General features: G+C 37.9%; 2 protein-coding genes across 3 annotated transcripts; both read left to right on the plus strand.

The window, feature by feature from the left end:
- On the plus strand, positions 1–2,937 carry LOC127420101 (heat shock protein beta-7-like). The gene is made up of 3 exons (XM_051662095.1): positions 1–428; positions 1,314–1,447; positions 1,523–2,937. The coding sequence occupies exons 1-3, from the start codon at positions 263–265 to the stop codon at positions 1,700–1,702; spliced, it is 480 nt and encodes a 159-aa protein (XP_051518055.1). The 5' UTR covers positions 1–262; the 3' UTR covers positions 1,703–2,937.
- Positions 2,938–3,924: 987 nt separating this feature from the next.
- LOC127420079 (zinc finger and BTB domain-containing protein 17-like) lies at positions 3,925–16,524 on the plus strand. 2 transcript variants are annotated; one of them, XM_051662052.1, is made up of 15 exons: positions 3,925–4,051; positions 6,971–7,214; positions 7,365–7,526; positions 7,623–7,961; positions 8,052–8,141; positions 8,214–8,431; positions 8,530–8,672; positions 8,981–9,281; positions 9,386–9,473; positions 10,591–10,707; positions 10,791–10,911; positions 10,986–11,116; positions 11,929–12,195; positions 12,397–12,486; positions 13,994–16,524. In XM_051662052.1, the coding sequence occupies exons 2-15, from the start codon at positions 7,010–7,012 to the stop codon at positions 14,335–14,337; spliced, it is 2,616 nt and encodes an 871-aa protein (XP_051518012.1). In that variant the 5' UTR covers positions 3,925–4,051; positions 6,971–7,009; the 3' UTR covers positions 14,338–16,524. The 2 variants fall into 2 exon arrangements, with proteins under 2 accessions (XP_051518012.1, XP_051518013.1); XM_051662053.1 differs by having other exon boundaries at positions 7,626–7,961.
- The last annotated feature ends 156 nt before the right edge of the window (positions 16,525–16,680 follow it).

Consider the following 16,680-nt stretch of genomic DNA (forward strand, 5'->3'; position numbering starts at 1 on the left):
AGACCCACTATATATAAGACGGTCAGACAAGCAATACCCACAGACCACAGCTCCAGGGAAACACGGCTAATACAATTTGTGAGAGGAGTTTTGTACAAAACAATACTGAGTTAAGAAGGGAACAAGATTGAGAGTGGATTCACACAGTGCTTTGAACAAGGACAGGGTCAAAACAGACTCATTTATAAACTTGGTGCTCACCTAGTCACTTTAAAGCGCTAGCTGGATATTGGTTCAATTCAACAAAACCGTTTAAACACTAATGAGTGTGACCAACTCCTCTGCCTATCGATCGGAGCGCAGTTACCACCAGACATCTTCCACTTCCTCCTCATCCTCAACAAACCCATACATGGAGAAGAGCCGGGGACTTTTTGCTGAGGACTTTGGATCTTTCATGTGTCCAAACGATGCTTTGGGATTTCCAAGTGAGTTACAAAACCCAGTTCCAGTTCTTTATGAATCTATATATTGAAGTGTTTATCTTTGAGTAAAATACACAGCTTTCACTCATTAAATACTGTGGTTGGTTTCTCCACCAGAAAAAACATAAATTAACAGTTCCATTTTTTTTCACAGTTCTACTCAAATGCTTATGTAAATAATGACATAGTGCGCATTGACAATGACAAATGTGACAAATGTGTTGACTGTATAAGGCCTAAAAGGATTTATGTATAATAGTATATTAGTATATGCATTTCACAAATGACTTCAAGACTGTATGAGACATTTGACTGTTTTTCTACATATGTGGTTCAAACTTATGCAGGCAGATGTATTTTACTGTTCACACAGCTGCGTCCAGGCATGTGTAAAAGTATGTGTTAAGATAAACACAACAGATTAATATGCTGAATGGCATGTCAGTGCCCTTTACAAGGGCATCTGGGGGGCAAATTGAGGGTGACTTTAGAGAATATTGGGACCAGAGCCAAAATTGTGACTTCACTGTTGGGGAATGACTCAAGTGACAGTGGAGTAAAGATTTGGCAGCCTGTTGCTAAGTGACGTGATTTATGAATATTAATTGTTAGTAGTCTGTTAGTGTTAAGTTCACCAAGGCAAATTCCCACATGCCACTAAAGTGGCACATTAATACACAATATTTCCTGTTTGCAATAAACTGTAGTGGTGCTTGTGTATAACAGTATTCATTTCACAGTCATTTCTGCTCAGTCACAGCGTTTAATTTTAGCATGAGGTTGTCACTGAAAAATGCCTGATGAACATATTGCAGAGCATCAAATTCTTTCCTCGTCCTCTAGTTCCATATAGTATAAGATATTACATCACATTTTATGGTTTTCTAGACAGAACAGGGACAACTGGAAACATCAAGACACTGGGAGACACATACCAATTCACAGTGGATGTCCAAGACTTCTCACCTGAGGATGTCATAGTCACCACCTCAAACAATCAGATTGAAGTTCATGCTGAAAAGGTAAATATACAGTTTCTCCTAACGAAAATTGCACGGTCCTTCTCTATTGCATAAAGCCTGTATTTCATTCAACAGCTTGCTACAGATGGTACAGTGATGAACACATTTACCCATAAATGCCAGCTACCGGAGGATGTGGACCCCACCTCTGTGAAGTCGTGTTTAGGGGCTGATGGAACTCTCACTATAAAGGCACAGAGACACCCTGCAAAGCTGGAGCATGCACAGACGTTCCGCACAGAGATCAAAATCTAGATATTTCCCCTCATGCAGTGTCTAAGCTCCTGTTTCACTGTGATAACTGACCTTGAAAATAGTTACTAAATCCTGCTGTGTCATTCCACCATGACCTCCTCTCATTTCTTCTCTGACTTGGATGGATTTTAACCCTAGAAAGCACATGTAACATTAACCCCCTAAAATGCATTTCTGGGTTAAAGTTACATGCAACAAATTACTCATGTTGTCAATGAAAATACATTTGACTTATATTTTTGGGGTGTTTTAATTGGATGATAGGCCTATATTAATCAATATATTTTATTCAATGGAGTTTACATACATTGAAAGTGGAGTAAATGATGATTAAAAGTCCCTTTGAACGGGAACGTTCCAAAAATGAAAATTCATTCATAATTTACTCACCCTTATCCCGTCCCAGATGTGTATGACTTACTTTCTTCTCCTGTACACAAATTAAGTTTTTTAGAAAATATTTCATGTAGGTTCATACAATGCAAGTGAATGGTGGCCAGAACTTTGAAGGTGCAAAAAGCACATAAAGGCAGTATAGAATTAATCCATACAACTCCAGTGGTTTAATCTATATCTCTGAAGTGTTATGATAAGTGTGAGTGAGAAATAGATCAATATTTAAGTCCTTTTTTACTATAAAACTCCACTTTCACTTCCACATTCTTGTTTTTTAGTGATTACATTCTTCGTGGATATCACCACCTACTGGGCAGGGAGGATAAATTATAGTAAAAAAAAAGGACTTAAATATTAATATGTTTCTAACCCACACCTACCATACCGCTTCTGAAGATATGAATTTGACCATATCTACAGTTTTGCATGGATCTACAGAGTTTATATATTCTTCTAAAAATATTTGTTTGTGTTCAGCAGGGTTGGCATGAGATGGAGTAAATAATGAGAGAATTTTTGGGTGAACTATTCATTTAATATATATATATATATATATATGTAAAAGCAAATAATGTTAAAAACACTTTTTACATGATCAAATACACCTTTACTGAGGAATTCCACATATGCGTTCTGAAGTTTATCATGTTGCACGTATTTAAAACATTCAACACAAGTGCACTGCTAACTTCCCCTGCTAACTACACATCAAAGAGCAATGCAACTCATTCCCAAATGGTGAGAAAATTTATTAATTGAACGGATCATTATTATTATAAAATATTACATTTTCTAAATGTAAAACTGCGTTGTGTGTGATTAAAAACACTTTTGATTTATCCTAGTGTCTTGATGAATATTTTATATAAATATTTTGAGCTTGTGAGTCAATGATTTGGTCCGTGCCTGCTTCCATTAAAGTGGACATCATGAACAAACAGGTACTCTATGTGCCTCTGAATAGTTTTTCTATATATAGAGTCCACTGTCATTATTCAGTCTGTAGTCATCTATTTTTGTTCTTTATGTCATCCGTCAACCTGTCACTGATCTGTACCAGATACAAATGAAAGCAAATCAACAGCTATTGTACATATAAAGACATATCTCTTTCTAGTGTCTAAACTTGCTTGTGTTAAATAAATAGTTTTATGTGATATTTATGGTTTCTAATACTGGAAATGAAATGCCTATCCCATCCTCCTTTCAACTGAATAAATAATTCTTCCATCAAAATGAATGGTATGAGACACTAAAAATTACTATATGTTACATACAAAAATAAAGAGCATAGATAAAAAGTGTTGAAGCAATCTGAACTTTTTCCATGAGATTCGAAAAGGCAGAAACATAAAGATGCATTAAAGATATTGATTATGTGAATAAGGCGCATCATATTTTTTTTAATGATTTTTAATGTGCATACTTAACTCAAATGCATTAAAAAGTCAATCCAATCACTTAAAATAGAAATACTATTGCTTTTTGTTTCACTGCAGTCGAGTTATTGACTTTAGATTTGCGCTAAAATATGCCTGCAACAAACTGCTAAGCATGCCCACTTATTGTATTTCTAGATTGCACTATATTTGTTGGGCAGTCATATTTTAAAGTAACACGTGGCGGTGTTTAAAATGCAAAAATGACCCACATTCAAACTAATTGCGTTCTATTTTATGCACATTTCCTCACACCGTTTCCATGATGAGATCACGTTTTCAATAATAGCTCAAGATCGCTGTCATGTGGTCAAAACAATAAGTTACACGTTCGCGCATGCGCATATGTGCTAAACCGTCAGCTATTCGCTCGGCCACAATCAATCGATCAGAGAGCGGAAGATGGCGGCGCGTCGAGGCTGAGCATCGAGATCGATCACCGAAACACTCGATTAGACGGAACAGGTGAAGTCTGTGAAAGCTAAAAATTCGTCCATCCTATAAGGAAACGAAGGTAAAACATGACTCAGTCTTCTAATTATTTTAGGACCACCCTTCAGAGTAGGGTTTAACCGAAAACGTGGGGAGGGAAACAAGCAAAGAAATGGCAGGATTTCAGCCTCTCTGTGCCTGCGCCATCTTGTTCCAGCAGGGCCAGGCACGCTGAATTAATCCCGGAGTAGAGAGAGAGTGAGTGAGAGAGACAGAGAGAGAGAGAGAGGGCTCATAATCAATCCGCAACATCGTCAAACGTATTCTTGTGCGGGAAAAGCGCAGTTCCACACCAGCAGATCCCCTAGAAATATTTACTGTCAGCTCATACAGTCATACATCATTGCGCAAATTGTCTTGGGCTGTTGATGATAGATTGAATTTGACTGCAGTACTCAATGTCCTGAGCGAGTTAAGAGATAAACGTCTCAAAGTCACACAGACACACACTCTTGTGTCTTACATAATGATGTTTGTTTGTTTGTTTAAGTAATAATGAAGTGTTTTGGGTGATTAATGTTTTTCGATGCACACGTATTGAATCATAAGACATATGCACCATAAAGGGGCTACTACATTTGCTTGGAAGATTAGATAACTCTATTCAAAGGAATAAACGTTAGCAATAATCAGATAAGTGTATTAAAAAGTGACAAAATTACATTTTAACCGACTTGTGATTGTAACCAAAGTGAGAAGTGTTTTTGGTATGGACAAAACAGCAGTGTAGTTAGCTGTCAACACGACTGGGATTACAGAAAATGAGAATAAATAGGTAGTCTTGAGAAAGCCAACATACTGTTATTCTACAGACATGGTTAAGGGTTTTAACAAAATCCCATACCAAGCCCAAAATTATCAATTGTAACTCCTCATAGCACTTTCAAGCTACATCCACCAAACTTGGCACAGACCTACAGGCTGTTCTGACATTAGCTGCTTTTCCACCATCGGGCCGAACGGTTCCAGTAGCAATTCCAGTTAAGCATGTGGAGACCCACGACTGTCAATATTCCAATGCTAGGGTAACTTATTTGTTTCTAGGTAGCTGTGCTGAGGTTAATAAAAAATGAAATACTTGTGTATGGTTGGTGTATCTTCTGATTTTATGATGATGGTTTAACTACGTTACATAATTTTTTTTTACATGCCTTGTTTGGCACGGAGGTAGATTAAGATAGCTAGCTCATTAAAACCAGAGACTATTTAGCAGAGATGGGCCACTTTTATTAAAATGAATGGCTGAAATTGGAATGCCCAATGATCAACGGATGTAGAAAAGGAAGTCCCACCTTACAGGTCAACAGTCCAGTCACCTTTTTGATACAGACATCACCTGTTAAAGGTTCACTCAGCAATTCCTGAGAAACACTGCTGATATTTGAACTCAACTGCCAAAACAAACACACCCCTCCCTTCAGTGCTCCTTTGGAAGCTCTGCCCTCGACTTATCATAATCCTTCTTTTTTAGTTTATATTCATCTGACCTTATTCTCTTGGTCTGTTTCTCAGCCTTTTGTCCTCCTTGGAGTTCAGAAAGTTTGCATCAGCCAGATTTGCCGTTGCTCTTCTAATGAATGTCCCTCTCACTCTGCCCCCACCCCCCATCCTGTGCACACGCAAGAACTACCCCCTTATGCTGATTGGCTGGAGTAGTGTTGTGTGGATCTGTCCGATCCACTTTGTTTTTGTCCCATTTACTGAGCCAGGGCTGTGTACAAATACTAGATTTTCAGCCCACCCACAGAACGGACATCTAGCAGACTGTGAGGATATATTTGCAGAATTTGACAAAAAGTGTATTGGATTAGAATTACTGAGTGCACATTTAATCATGTAAATTTACCTTTTCTGAAGTTAATTTGCCCAAATTTTTGGTAATATTTTCTCATTTTCCCTTATTAAAATCACTTTAAATGGTTACTTTAAGCTTAAACACAAAAAGCTTTAAATACAACAAACAGATCAACTAAAAATATACATCTGGAACACCTGTTATGAATTTCACCTAACACCTGTTATGAATGAGTTTGCATCCCTGACAGTGTTGTCAGATTTTACTGCTGATTTGAAATATGTTCTTTGATCATAATCAAAGTAGATAGGCGCTGCACTTGTATGCCACTTTTCACATAGAAAAATAGCTGCCCAGCCTGCCCGAGAGCATTCCAAAGATGGCCGTCGAGTGGACTGACTTGCTAAAAGACTTTGTTAAATCTCATATAATATATCAGTATATTACTCATATAATATTTTGTCAATAAATGTCTTTTTAGCTAGTCTGGGAACGTTTACCTTTCTGTATATTCATGTTCAGTGGTACACAACCCCTCAGCAAATGATAGTAAACCTCTCTCTTTTTTCTCTTTGTTTTCCTTTTTGTTATACAGCCATGTCTTTCCTGTGCTAAAGCAGAGTAAAAACAAGGGGAAAAAGTAGTCCTAAAGCTGCAGTATTGGCACTCGCTCCAATGTTTACTTCTCACGCCGTCACCAACTGACGTATTTGTTCCGTACATTCAAGCACCACAGTGGAATAAGAAACCGTAACCATGCCAACTGGCCCAAATCAGCACAGTTTTGCAACGAGAACCATTCAGTCCGATGGTGGAAAAGCGGCTTTAGAGTGCTAGCCTATGTCGTTTCTAACTGATCGGAATTGCAGTTTCCGCACAGCGGACGTTCAAAAATTTGAAAAATTCCATAGACATACATTGACGGAATGCTCAAACTGACCAAAACTATTCAAACTCCAACTGTCAAAAAATTCAATTATTCAAATCTATCTTTTTAAAAACTTTTAGGCCAGGCTCTTGACAAACTTTACCTATCTATTCTGTATAACTTCACTAAAATTACTTGTTTTGAAAAGCACAACTAAAGGGACACAATTTGTTACAATTCGTTATCCTTTTTTTAATTTTTTTTTTATCACACATCAGGGCGCTCCTATCTGAATACCTTAAATCCCCTCATCAGTTATGGAATTCCCCTGGCATAGTGTGAAAGTCCTTGGGCAACTAAACGAACAACGTCAGTTGGGTCTTCTTTGTGACTGCACATTTGTGGTGGATGGAGTAGACTTCAAGGCCCACAAGGCAGTTCTGGCAGCATGTAGTGCTTACTTTCGCACTCTCTTTTTGGACCAGAATGATGTCGTTCATCTTGATATCAGCAATGCCGCAGGTAGGCTTGCTTTCTTATGGAGAGCTTTACATAGTCTGACTGTTATATAGTATGTTCAATTGTTTAAAATTGACTAAATATTCTTTTTTTTTTTTTTTTTACACACACACACACATATATATATATATATATATGTTCAATGTTTAACAGGTCTTGAGCAGGTTCTTGAGTTTATGTACACAGCAAAGCTGACTCTGAACTCTCAGAACTTGGAGGATGTGCTTGCTGTAGCTACTTTCCTTCAAATGCAAGAAATTGTCAATGCTTGTTCTGCTTTTCAGTCAGTGGCTGTCCCTTCATCATCCAAGCCTGGTTAGTAGAGTTCACATTCTTATGTAGGTAATTAAAAAAGGTACTGTAACAAGTTTCTCATGGATACTCTTCCTCATGTTTGTTCATGTGAAATAGTAGTAAGAGAGCCTGTGGAGGAACAACCAAGGGAAACAGAGGATGCAACATCCGAGGAGCAGCAGGAGGAGTCTCATGCCGTAGATAGGAATGCGGCACCTGAAGTGAAAGAAGCTCCTTCACAATCCGAGACAACAGAAACTCAGGAGGTTGCATGCAACACACCTGAGAAGCGAAGCACAAAGACCCAGAGAACTGTGAGCAAAGTTTGTGGGCCGTCCAAGCTCAGTCACCCCACCAGACAAAAGAAAGCAGCCAAGACAGAAATGGAGGAAGAGAAAGCCGCAAAAGAGATTCCACAATATCAAGACGACCCTTCTGATGCAGACTATACTCCCAGTCAGTATCCCTTCTATGTCCTTAGTGCTTTTGCCAATGTTAGCCATCTTCCAATACAGTGTTTATGTGATACTATGTCTGCTCTTACAGGATACTCCCAGAGGTTAACAGCTAAACAGTCTTATGTTAGCACAAGGAGAAGCAAGTCGAAATATGCTACTGTTCACCCGTCTACACAAGGTAAACATCTGCTTTATATAAGAATGGTTAGGTCTCAGTATTTTTCTAACTGTTTGCATTTTTGTTAAACAGTTGATGACAGTGAGGAAAGCGTGTCGAAAGCTGAGATCGTGGAGATCATTGGAGAGGAAGATGATGGAGAGGATGAAGGAGAGGAGGAAGTGGAGGAAGAAGGAGAAGAGATGGAGACAGAGGATGGAGAAATGACAGGTTCGGAGGGGAAGAGCCTGAAGCCTGGAGCTGAGCGCAGTGAATCCAAAGCTTATGGCTCTGTCACACACAAATGTGAGGTAAGTGACAGTTCGGTTTTGTAATTCTAAGACTATAGTGTTTAAATCTCCCCGTTTTTCCTATAAGGATGTAGCTATAAATCTAATGTTTCTTGCAGGACTGTGGGAAGAAGTTTACGCACGCAGGCAACTTTAAACGTCACATACGTATTCACACTGGTGAGAAGCCATTTAGTTGCAGAGACTGCAACAAAGCTTTCTCTGATCCAGCCGCCTGCAAAGCACATGAGAAAACACACAGGTAAGTCTTTTATACAAATAGTGTGCTTTTCTACTGTGCCAAACTTACCCTCTTCACTATCTTAATGAAGAAAAACGTCTCATCCAACATCACTCTGTGTCTACAGTGCAACAAATATGACACAACAAAACTATAAAACTTTCATTATAATGAACGAATAAAAGCAACATTGATGACTTGTGGTGTTGAACGCTTCATTGATTATAATGAGAGCATTACAGTTTGTCGTTTCACGTGAATCACATGGAAGATATTTCGTTGTGTGCAATTGTCTTCACACATTTGCATGCCCACTTCTATCTCTCCAGTCCTCTGAAGCCATACTGCTGTTCCACATGTGGAAAGAGTTACCGGCAGATCAGTCTACTGAACCTGCACAGGAAGCGGCACACAGGCGAGGCGCGGTACAGCTGTGAGGACTGTGGTAAGCTTTTTACCACGTCTGGAAATCTGAAGCGGCATCAGCTGGTGCACAGCGGAGAGAAGCCCTATCACTGTGAATACTGCGAACGGGCCTTTTCTGACCCCACCGCTAAGATGCGGCATCTAGAGACCCACGACACAAACAAAGGTCACAAATGTCCACACTGTGACAAGAAATTCAACCAGGTGAGGGATAAATGTACACCCATGTTGAGGACAGAGCTACCTTTTTTGTTATTGTGGCAAAATTAGTACTGAATTACAAATGGAGTTGATTTTATCCTTTGAAGCTGGGGAACCTGAAAGCTCACCTGAAGATCCACATTGCAGATGGGCCTCTTAAATGTAAAGAATGTGGAAAGCAGTTCACCACCTCAGGTGAGATTTATACACTATACTTTATATTAGTGCTGTCAGTTGATTACAGTTAATCGCATAACTTTTTGTAGTTAATCGCGATTAATCGCAGATTTTGAAAGAGCTGAAATTTGATTAAATATATTTATCCTTATTTTCCTGTCAAAATGCATATATTTCCATCTTTGGAAAGAAAACAAAACAATATGTAACAATGTAATGCTTTATTAAGATTTTCCAAAAAAAAAAGCCTTTCACAGTATAAAGAAAGAAATGCACTAAAATAGCACGAAACTCCACATGAAAAGCGCTTGCAGACAAAAATGTCTCCTGCATTTTGGTGATAAGATTTGACGTACTTCTGTGGTAATTAAAATGCTCCTTACATAGGCTGAAAAATACTCTATTTCTATCACAAGTCCAATCTGTGCTTGTTTTGTACATCAAATAGTGTTAAGAGTTGCTTTCTCCATCATTTTATCACTGACAGGGAAACGCTGCTGTGTGTGTTTGTGGTGTGTCCGTCAGTGTAATGACTCTGGGCGGTCACATTACAAAGGTTCCGCACTTTCAATAAGTGTTTATTTTGGTTTATACTGTATTAACGGTAAAAGCATTAATAGTGATTAAGAAAAATTAACGCGTTAAACTTTAATTAATCGCATGCATTAACACATTAATTCTGACAGCTCTACTTTATATACTTTATACAGTGGGGTCCAAAATCTGAGACCACTTTGAAAATGTTGGATTCAAAATCTAATTTCAACCTGTAAATAAACATAAAGCTTTAGGATTTAGAACCTTTTCTAAACATAGAAAAATTATGATGTAAAATAAAAAAGACTATATATAAAAAAAACACTATTTCTAGGTCACTAATCAAATAAGCAAATTTTACATGTGTAAAAAAGGTCAAATTTACTTGCTTCCATTGAAGCACAAAAGATGCTCTATTAAATTACAGGCTTGCTTGAGTGAATGCTGCCATTAAAGCAAAAGGAGGACATACCAAATACTAAAAAATTCAAAAAATCATGTTAATTTATCAATTCAACTTTTCACTCATATCTTTATGCTGACAATATAATTTATAAATAAGTGTATTAAATTATATGCCTTTATTGTTGGTCCACAGGAAACCTAAAGAGACACCTGCGTGTGCACAGTGGAGAAAAACCCTTTGTCTGTATGCACTGCCAGAGAGCTTTTGCTGACCCTGGAGCCTTGCAGAGACATGTGCGCATCCACACAGGTAAGAATCGTTTCTCATGTCCTTATGCATGGATCTTTTAAAAATTCAGAGCTTTTTTGACCGTGTCTGTTTTTCTCTTTTAGGGGAAAGGCCTTGTCTCTGTATGATTTGTGGAAAGGGCTTCACGCAGGCCAGTTCACTCATTGCTCATGTTCGTCAGCACACTGGGGAGAAACCGTATGTGTGTGACCGCTGTGGCAAAAGGTAAGACAAGCCATGAATGATTCACAATGGTGTTATGTGATAAGAATAATTCTGATAACTGTCACACTTTAAAGGTTTGTGCAGTCCAGCCAGCTGGCCAATCACATCCGTCACCATGATAATATCCGACCACACAAGTGCCACGCCTGCAACAAAGCATTTGTCAATGTGGGAGATCTCTCCAAGCATATAATTATTCATACAGGTAAGAGAAGTACCACACTCTACCACAAAATTTCCAGTAATTAGAGGTTATTTTGAAATTTTCAACACTGCAAAAAATAATTTATTAATCAGTATTTCTGTCTTGTTTTCCTGTGTGTGTGTATATATATATATATATATATATATATATATATATATATATATATATATATGAGAGAGAGAGAGCCTTAAAACAAGATACATTTACTCGAGGAGCAGAATTGCGTTAGATATTAAGACTTGATTTCAGAGAAAAGATCTTATTAGCAGATAGTTTTTTTCTTTCTTTTTTTAAGAATATACAGTACTGTGCAAAAGTTTTAGGCACTTGTGAAAAATGTTCCACGGTGAGGATGTCTTCAAAAATAATGCTGTAAATAGTTTTCATTAATCACTTAACATCATGCAAAGTCCAGTAAACATAAAACGAGCTAAAACTATATTTTGTGTGACCACCTTAGCCTTCAAAACAGCAGCAATTCTCCTAGGTACACCTGGACACAGTTTTTCTTGGTTGTTGGCAGACAGGATGTTCCAAGCTTCTTGGAGAATTCGCCACAGATCTTCTATCTATTTAGTCTCAATTGATTCTGTCTCTTCATGTAACCCCAGACTGACTCAATATTCAGTGGGGGGCTCTGTGGGGACCATTCCATCTGTTGCAGGGCTCCCTGTTCTTCTATTCTATTCTATTTGCAAAAGGAATGTTTGGAGTCTAAAATGGATGTATAGATTTTTTACTGGAAACCATGACTAAAATACTTTTTGCATTAAGGTTTTAAGCATTTTCTTCTTGTGACTTCCTGTTCACAGGGGAGAAACCTTTTCTGTGTGATAAATGTGGCCGAGGATTCAACCGTGTGGACAACCTCCGTTCCCACGTGAAGACGGTGCACCAGGGGAATGCAGGAATGAAGAGACTAGTGGTTTCTGAGGAGGATGGGGAGGAGAAACTGCTGCCTGACACCCCAGGCTCAGAGTTTGACAATAATGAAGTCAACATCGTCACCGTCACCACAGATGACATCGTGACTCTGGCCACAGAGGCTCTGGCTGCCAGTGCCGTAGCACAGCTGACTGGTGAGAGAATTACATAAGTGCTGTAATAAAACTGGCTCAAGGAATCATGATTCATGTTCAGGTTATTTCATGGTACCTTGTATTCTAAAGTAGTGCCACAATAATACTGAGAGAATATGCTAAGTTTGCTAAATCTAGGCATGACCGTAATGGCGGTTGGATAGTCTCCTGACATTATTTGTTGTTCTTGTTGTTCTGTAGTGGTGCCGATGGCAACCGCCGTATCAGCAGATGAAACGGAGGCACTGAAAGCAGAGATCACAAAAGCAGTGGAAAAAGTGCAGGAGGCAGGTGAGGCAAATATAGCTTTATTATTATATTATATTATATTTAGGGCTGTCTAAATATAAGTTTGTTTAAAAATTTAGTTTGATTAATTATATAAAAAATAATATCATGCCTCCAGACCCGTATGTAAATTTAATAATAAAAGTAATTATTTTCTTACCATCAGAGCAAATTTAAGTACATGGCTTCATTCACAAAGTCTGTGTTTGGTATTGAAAACCACATTTACTTACAGGTGTGAGTCTTGAAATGTCCTGTTCATACAACATCTTAAAGTAGCAGCTTGAATACTGTCTGTATGAACAAACAACCGAAGCCAAGACCGTAACACCTGTAACCATATTGTTCTAACACCTGTAACCATAGTGACAGTGGTTAAAGAAAATATCAAAGATGGCTATGTCCATAACACCAGCATGTCTTATCACAGTTGATGCTGCTTTATTAAATAAAGAAGTCCAAATGAGGTGCAAGTTCATTCATCATTTCATAATTAACTGACAGCGCCTTTGAATGCTTTTTAACCAAGTGCAGAGTACAGCATTTGTCATACGGCTCGCAATGCTTTGTTGAAAGAGCGGTTGGGTCTTCAGATGACACGTAGCTCATATTTCCATCTCTGTGAATTAACAAAACCACTCATGATTAACACGAGACCTGTGCGTGTGCAGTGCAGCATGGCTTTCACATTATATGAAGTGACAGACAATTAGTTGTCCAGTGCGGTTCCATTTATACAGCACAGGTTTGCCGAAAATGTGGTAGTAAGTACTGAAAATTTGCAAGCGTCAGTTCGTTTATAAAATGAAGTTGTCACACTCGTAAATAACGATAAATTACTTGTGTGTAAACGTATCCGTTTTAAGCACTCAAAACAGGACTGACAACCGTATTCTGCTGCTGTGTAAACGTGGCCAAAGTAACTTTGTGTTTTAACGAACCAATAGGGGGCAGTCAGAGCGTCTCCACAAACCTCACAAGCAGCGCAGCCACAGAATGAGAGCCTGGACATGTTGATAGCTGGACAAAGCGCAACAGAATGCAGGGGTCTCGAGACATAACTTTTTTCAAAACACAGCATTTATGATGCTGAAAACAAGTGAGATGCTTCAAAAGCATCCATCTGACGCATATGTACATAAACTGACAATACAATTAAAAATAGCATAGATGGAACGTTAAAACATGTCCTGTGACAACAGGAAAGAATGATGAACTCATTTTTGGCAAATATTGATATGTGCAATTCATTTGATTAAGTCACCTGCATGACATATAATAAATTTGATTCAAATTTTTTATAGATTGACTATTATATTATAATAGCTTTATTATCCATTTTGATTAATACTTAAATAATTTGTTTGTACATCTCATTTCCTGGTGCATTTTGCTTTTTTGCATGGGTATTGCTCATCTTTGGGATTCAGGGGATTTATCATACTGTATCATATTGTATCATTCTGTATTGTTTTTGAATCGGCACATCAGTGTAACTCTGTACCTGCAGATCCGAACACCCAGATCTTGTATGCATGTGACTCTTGCGGTGAGAAGTTCCTGGATGCCAGCTCCCTTGCCCAGCATGTGCGCATTCACACTGCCCAGGCCCTGGTCATGTTTCAGGCAGACTCTGACTTCTACCAGCAGTACGCAGGAGACGGTACATGGCAAACCACTGAGCAGGTGATCCAGGGGGGCGAGCTCTTGTTCCGCACCCCGGAAGAAGAGGGTGATGAAGGTGAAGGAACTCTAGCCCAGTCAGAATCTCAGACTGAGGAGAAGGAAGAGGAGACCAGTACGCAGACAGAGACAGAAGAAGGAAGGGTGGAATCTGAAAGCCAGGGACAGTGAGGAGTTTCTGACCTGAGTGAGCTCAGTGACAATATAAAAGCATGAAGAGATCAACATAAAGTTGAAACTGTCACAAAGCTTATAATGTAAATACAACATAAAACAGCTCAATATGATATTTAGCATAAGAGGGATGTTATTAAATGCTAATAACATTTTATAATAGATGTATGTAAGAGGCTCATATTTTGAAACTAATGTCATAAAATCTCACAAACCACAGCACAGTGTGTGTGGTTAGCTCTATACAGCCATAACAATGCTAACAATACTAGGTTGTATAGAATTGTTTAAATAGAAAAGAAAACAAGATACAATTTAATTAAATGTGAACAAAACAAACATAATTTGTAATGCTCTATGTTTGTTTATCAGACATTTTAATACCAGCTGAAAGTGTATGTGCATCCCTGTATATTTCCTCTGCCAGATCATGTATTCACAGTCTTGTAGAGTAGATGGTGTTACTGAGGCCAAGTAAACATATGACTGTCCAACAGCTTTCAGTTTTCAATAGATCAGGTTGTGACATTTTATTTATTAATTTTGTTTCAGTTATTTAGTTTTTTCTTTGTGGAGATTGAGCATTTTCTAAAAGGAGGTGAATTGAACATAAAACTGCTGATTTTAACTGTATGCTTATTATTTGCTTAATGAGTAAAAGCTGAAACAACTCTCAAAAATGCTACATTTAATTTTACATAAATATTTCAAGTGGCTCATGTTTAAAATGCATCTTCAGTATTTCTAAATGCATTAATTGTGTTCCGCTTTGTTCACACAGGTAGAAAAAAATCGGATTTTTTTTTTTGCCTATCTGACTCAAATCCGTTTAGGTTTTTGTAGTCTGAACAGGACTAAAAGACATGAAATCAGATTTTTACAAGACGGATCACACACATTTGGAGGTGGTTTGAAATCAGATTAAAATCAGATTTTTGTTAATGTATCTCAGTCTGGTCAGATCGGATTTCTTGTTTTTCGTCATTCATTGTCCCCGACGGCACCAACAATTATCCAGGCGATTATCTAGTCAGCCAATCGTGTGGCAGCAGTGCAGTGTATAAAATCATGCAGATATGGGTCAGGAGCTTCAGTTAATGCTCACATCAACCATCAGAATGGGGAAAAATGTGATCTCACTGATTTGGACCGTGGCATGATTGTTGGTGCCAGATGGACTGGTTTGAGTATTTCTGTAACTGCTGATCTCCTGGGATTTTCACGCAAAACAGTCTCTAGAATTTACTCCGAATGGTGCCAAAAACAAAAAACATCCAATGAGCAGCAGTTCTGTGGATAGAAACACCTTGTTGTTGAGAGAGGTCAACAGAGAATGGCCAGACTGGTTTGAACTGACAAAATCTACGGTAACTCAGATAACTGCTCTGTACAATTGTGGTGAGAAGAATAGCATCTTAGTATGCTATTCTAAGATGCAGGTTGGAGCTGTTTTGGCGGCACGAGGGGGACCTACACAATTTTAGGCAGGTGGTTTTAATATTGTGGCTGATTGGTGTATACTGATGTCTGACAAAGAGCATGTGGTTTTTTTTGTCTCTTGGTAAGCTCATTCAATTGATTTTGAAGTAACAGTGTGCCAACTTTGTTGTGTGTTTACATGATATGAATAAATAAATAGTTGAATATAAATATCGATACATGGATCTGAAGTATGGATACAATATCATCGGAAAAAGTATGACATTGTATCAATATTTGATTGTATCGACACAGCTCTAATTACTTTGAAAATGAATGTGGATGTGCTTGCAGTTTGAGCAGTTGGTATATAAAAAAAATCACATTTGAGGGAAAATCTGATTTTTCCTGGCCTTCATGTGAACAAAGCCTAACTAATGGACTATCAAAACACCTTTTTTTGTGAGATCAGTGATGTCTGTTGCAAGCAGCTTCTGTTTTGAATATCATACTATTCATTAAGTTAAATGCTTTCATGTAAACTATTATTGTAGGGGTCAGCACAATTTGTTGATACCATAATATACAAAATCTTACTGTTTTGTTAACATTCTTTTGGAATTGATCAGATCAGATATTTTATCACAAAATAGGTACAATATTAAATTAAACCATATGCTTTTTAACACTCAAAATGACTTAAAATTTGCAATTTAATTGTTTGTTAATAAACCACTATCTTTGGATTGATAGTTGAATAATGATTGCTCCTTGAATAAATTCTGAGTCTGTACCTTTGCCAGGAAAGCAAGGATAATTCTTGTTTATCATATTTAATGTTGGTAAAAACTTTATCAAAAGCAATGGGGCTTTGATGAGAGCTTATCAGTTTCGAAACAGTACCATCTGAATCACATAAAG

This window comes from Myxocyprinus asiaticus, chromosome 29 (genome assembly GCF_019703515.2).
Source record: "Myxocyprinus asiaticus isolate MX2 ecotype Aquarium Trade chromosome 29, UBuf_Myxa_2, whole genome shotgun sequence".
NCBI lineage: Eukaryota > Metazoa > Chordata > Actinopteri > Cypriniformes > Catostomidae > Myxocyprinus > Myxocyprinus asiaticus.

Coding starts and splice junctions, on each gene's coding strand:
- LOC127420101 (XM_051662095.1), top strand. CDS start 263: ATGAGTGTGACCAACTCCTCTGCCTATCGATCGGAGCGCAGTTACCAC. Junction 429..1,313: donor CGATGCTTTGGGATTTCCAA/GTGAGTTACAAA, acceptor ATGGTTTTCTAG/ACAGAACAGGGACAACTGGA. Junction 1,448..1,522: donor TTGAAGTTCATGCTGAAAAG/GTAAATATACAG, acceptor TTCATTCAACAG/CTTGCTACAGATGGTACAGT.
- LOC127420079 (XM_051662052.1), top strand. CDS start 7,010: ATGGAATTCCCCTGGCATAGTGTGAAAGTCCTTGGGCAACTAAACGAA. Junction 7,527..7,622: donor CCCTTCATCATCCAAGCCTG/GTTAGTAGAGTT, acceptor CATGTGAAATAG/TAGTAAGAGAGCCTGTGGAG. Junction 8,142..8,213: donor TGTTCACCCGTCTACACAAG/GTAAACATCTGC, acceptor TTTGTTAAACAG/TTGATGACAGTGAGGAAAGC.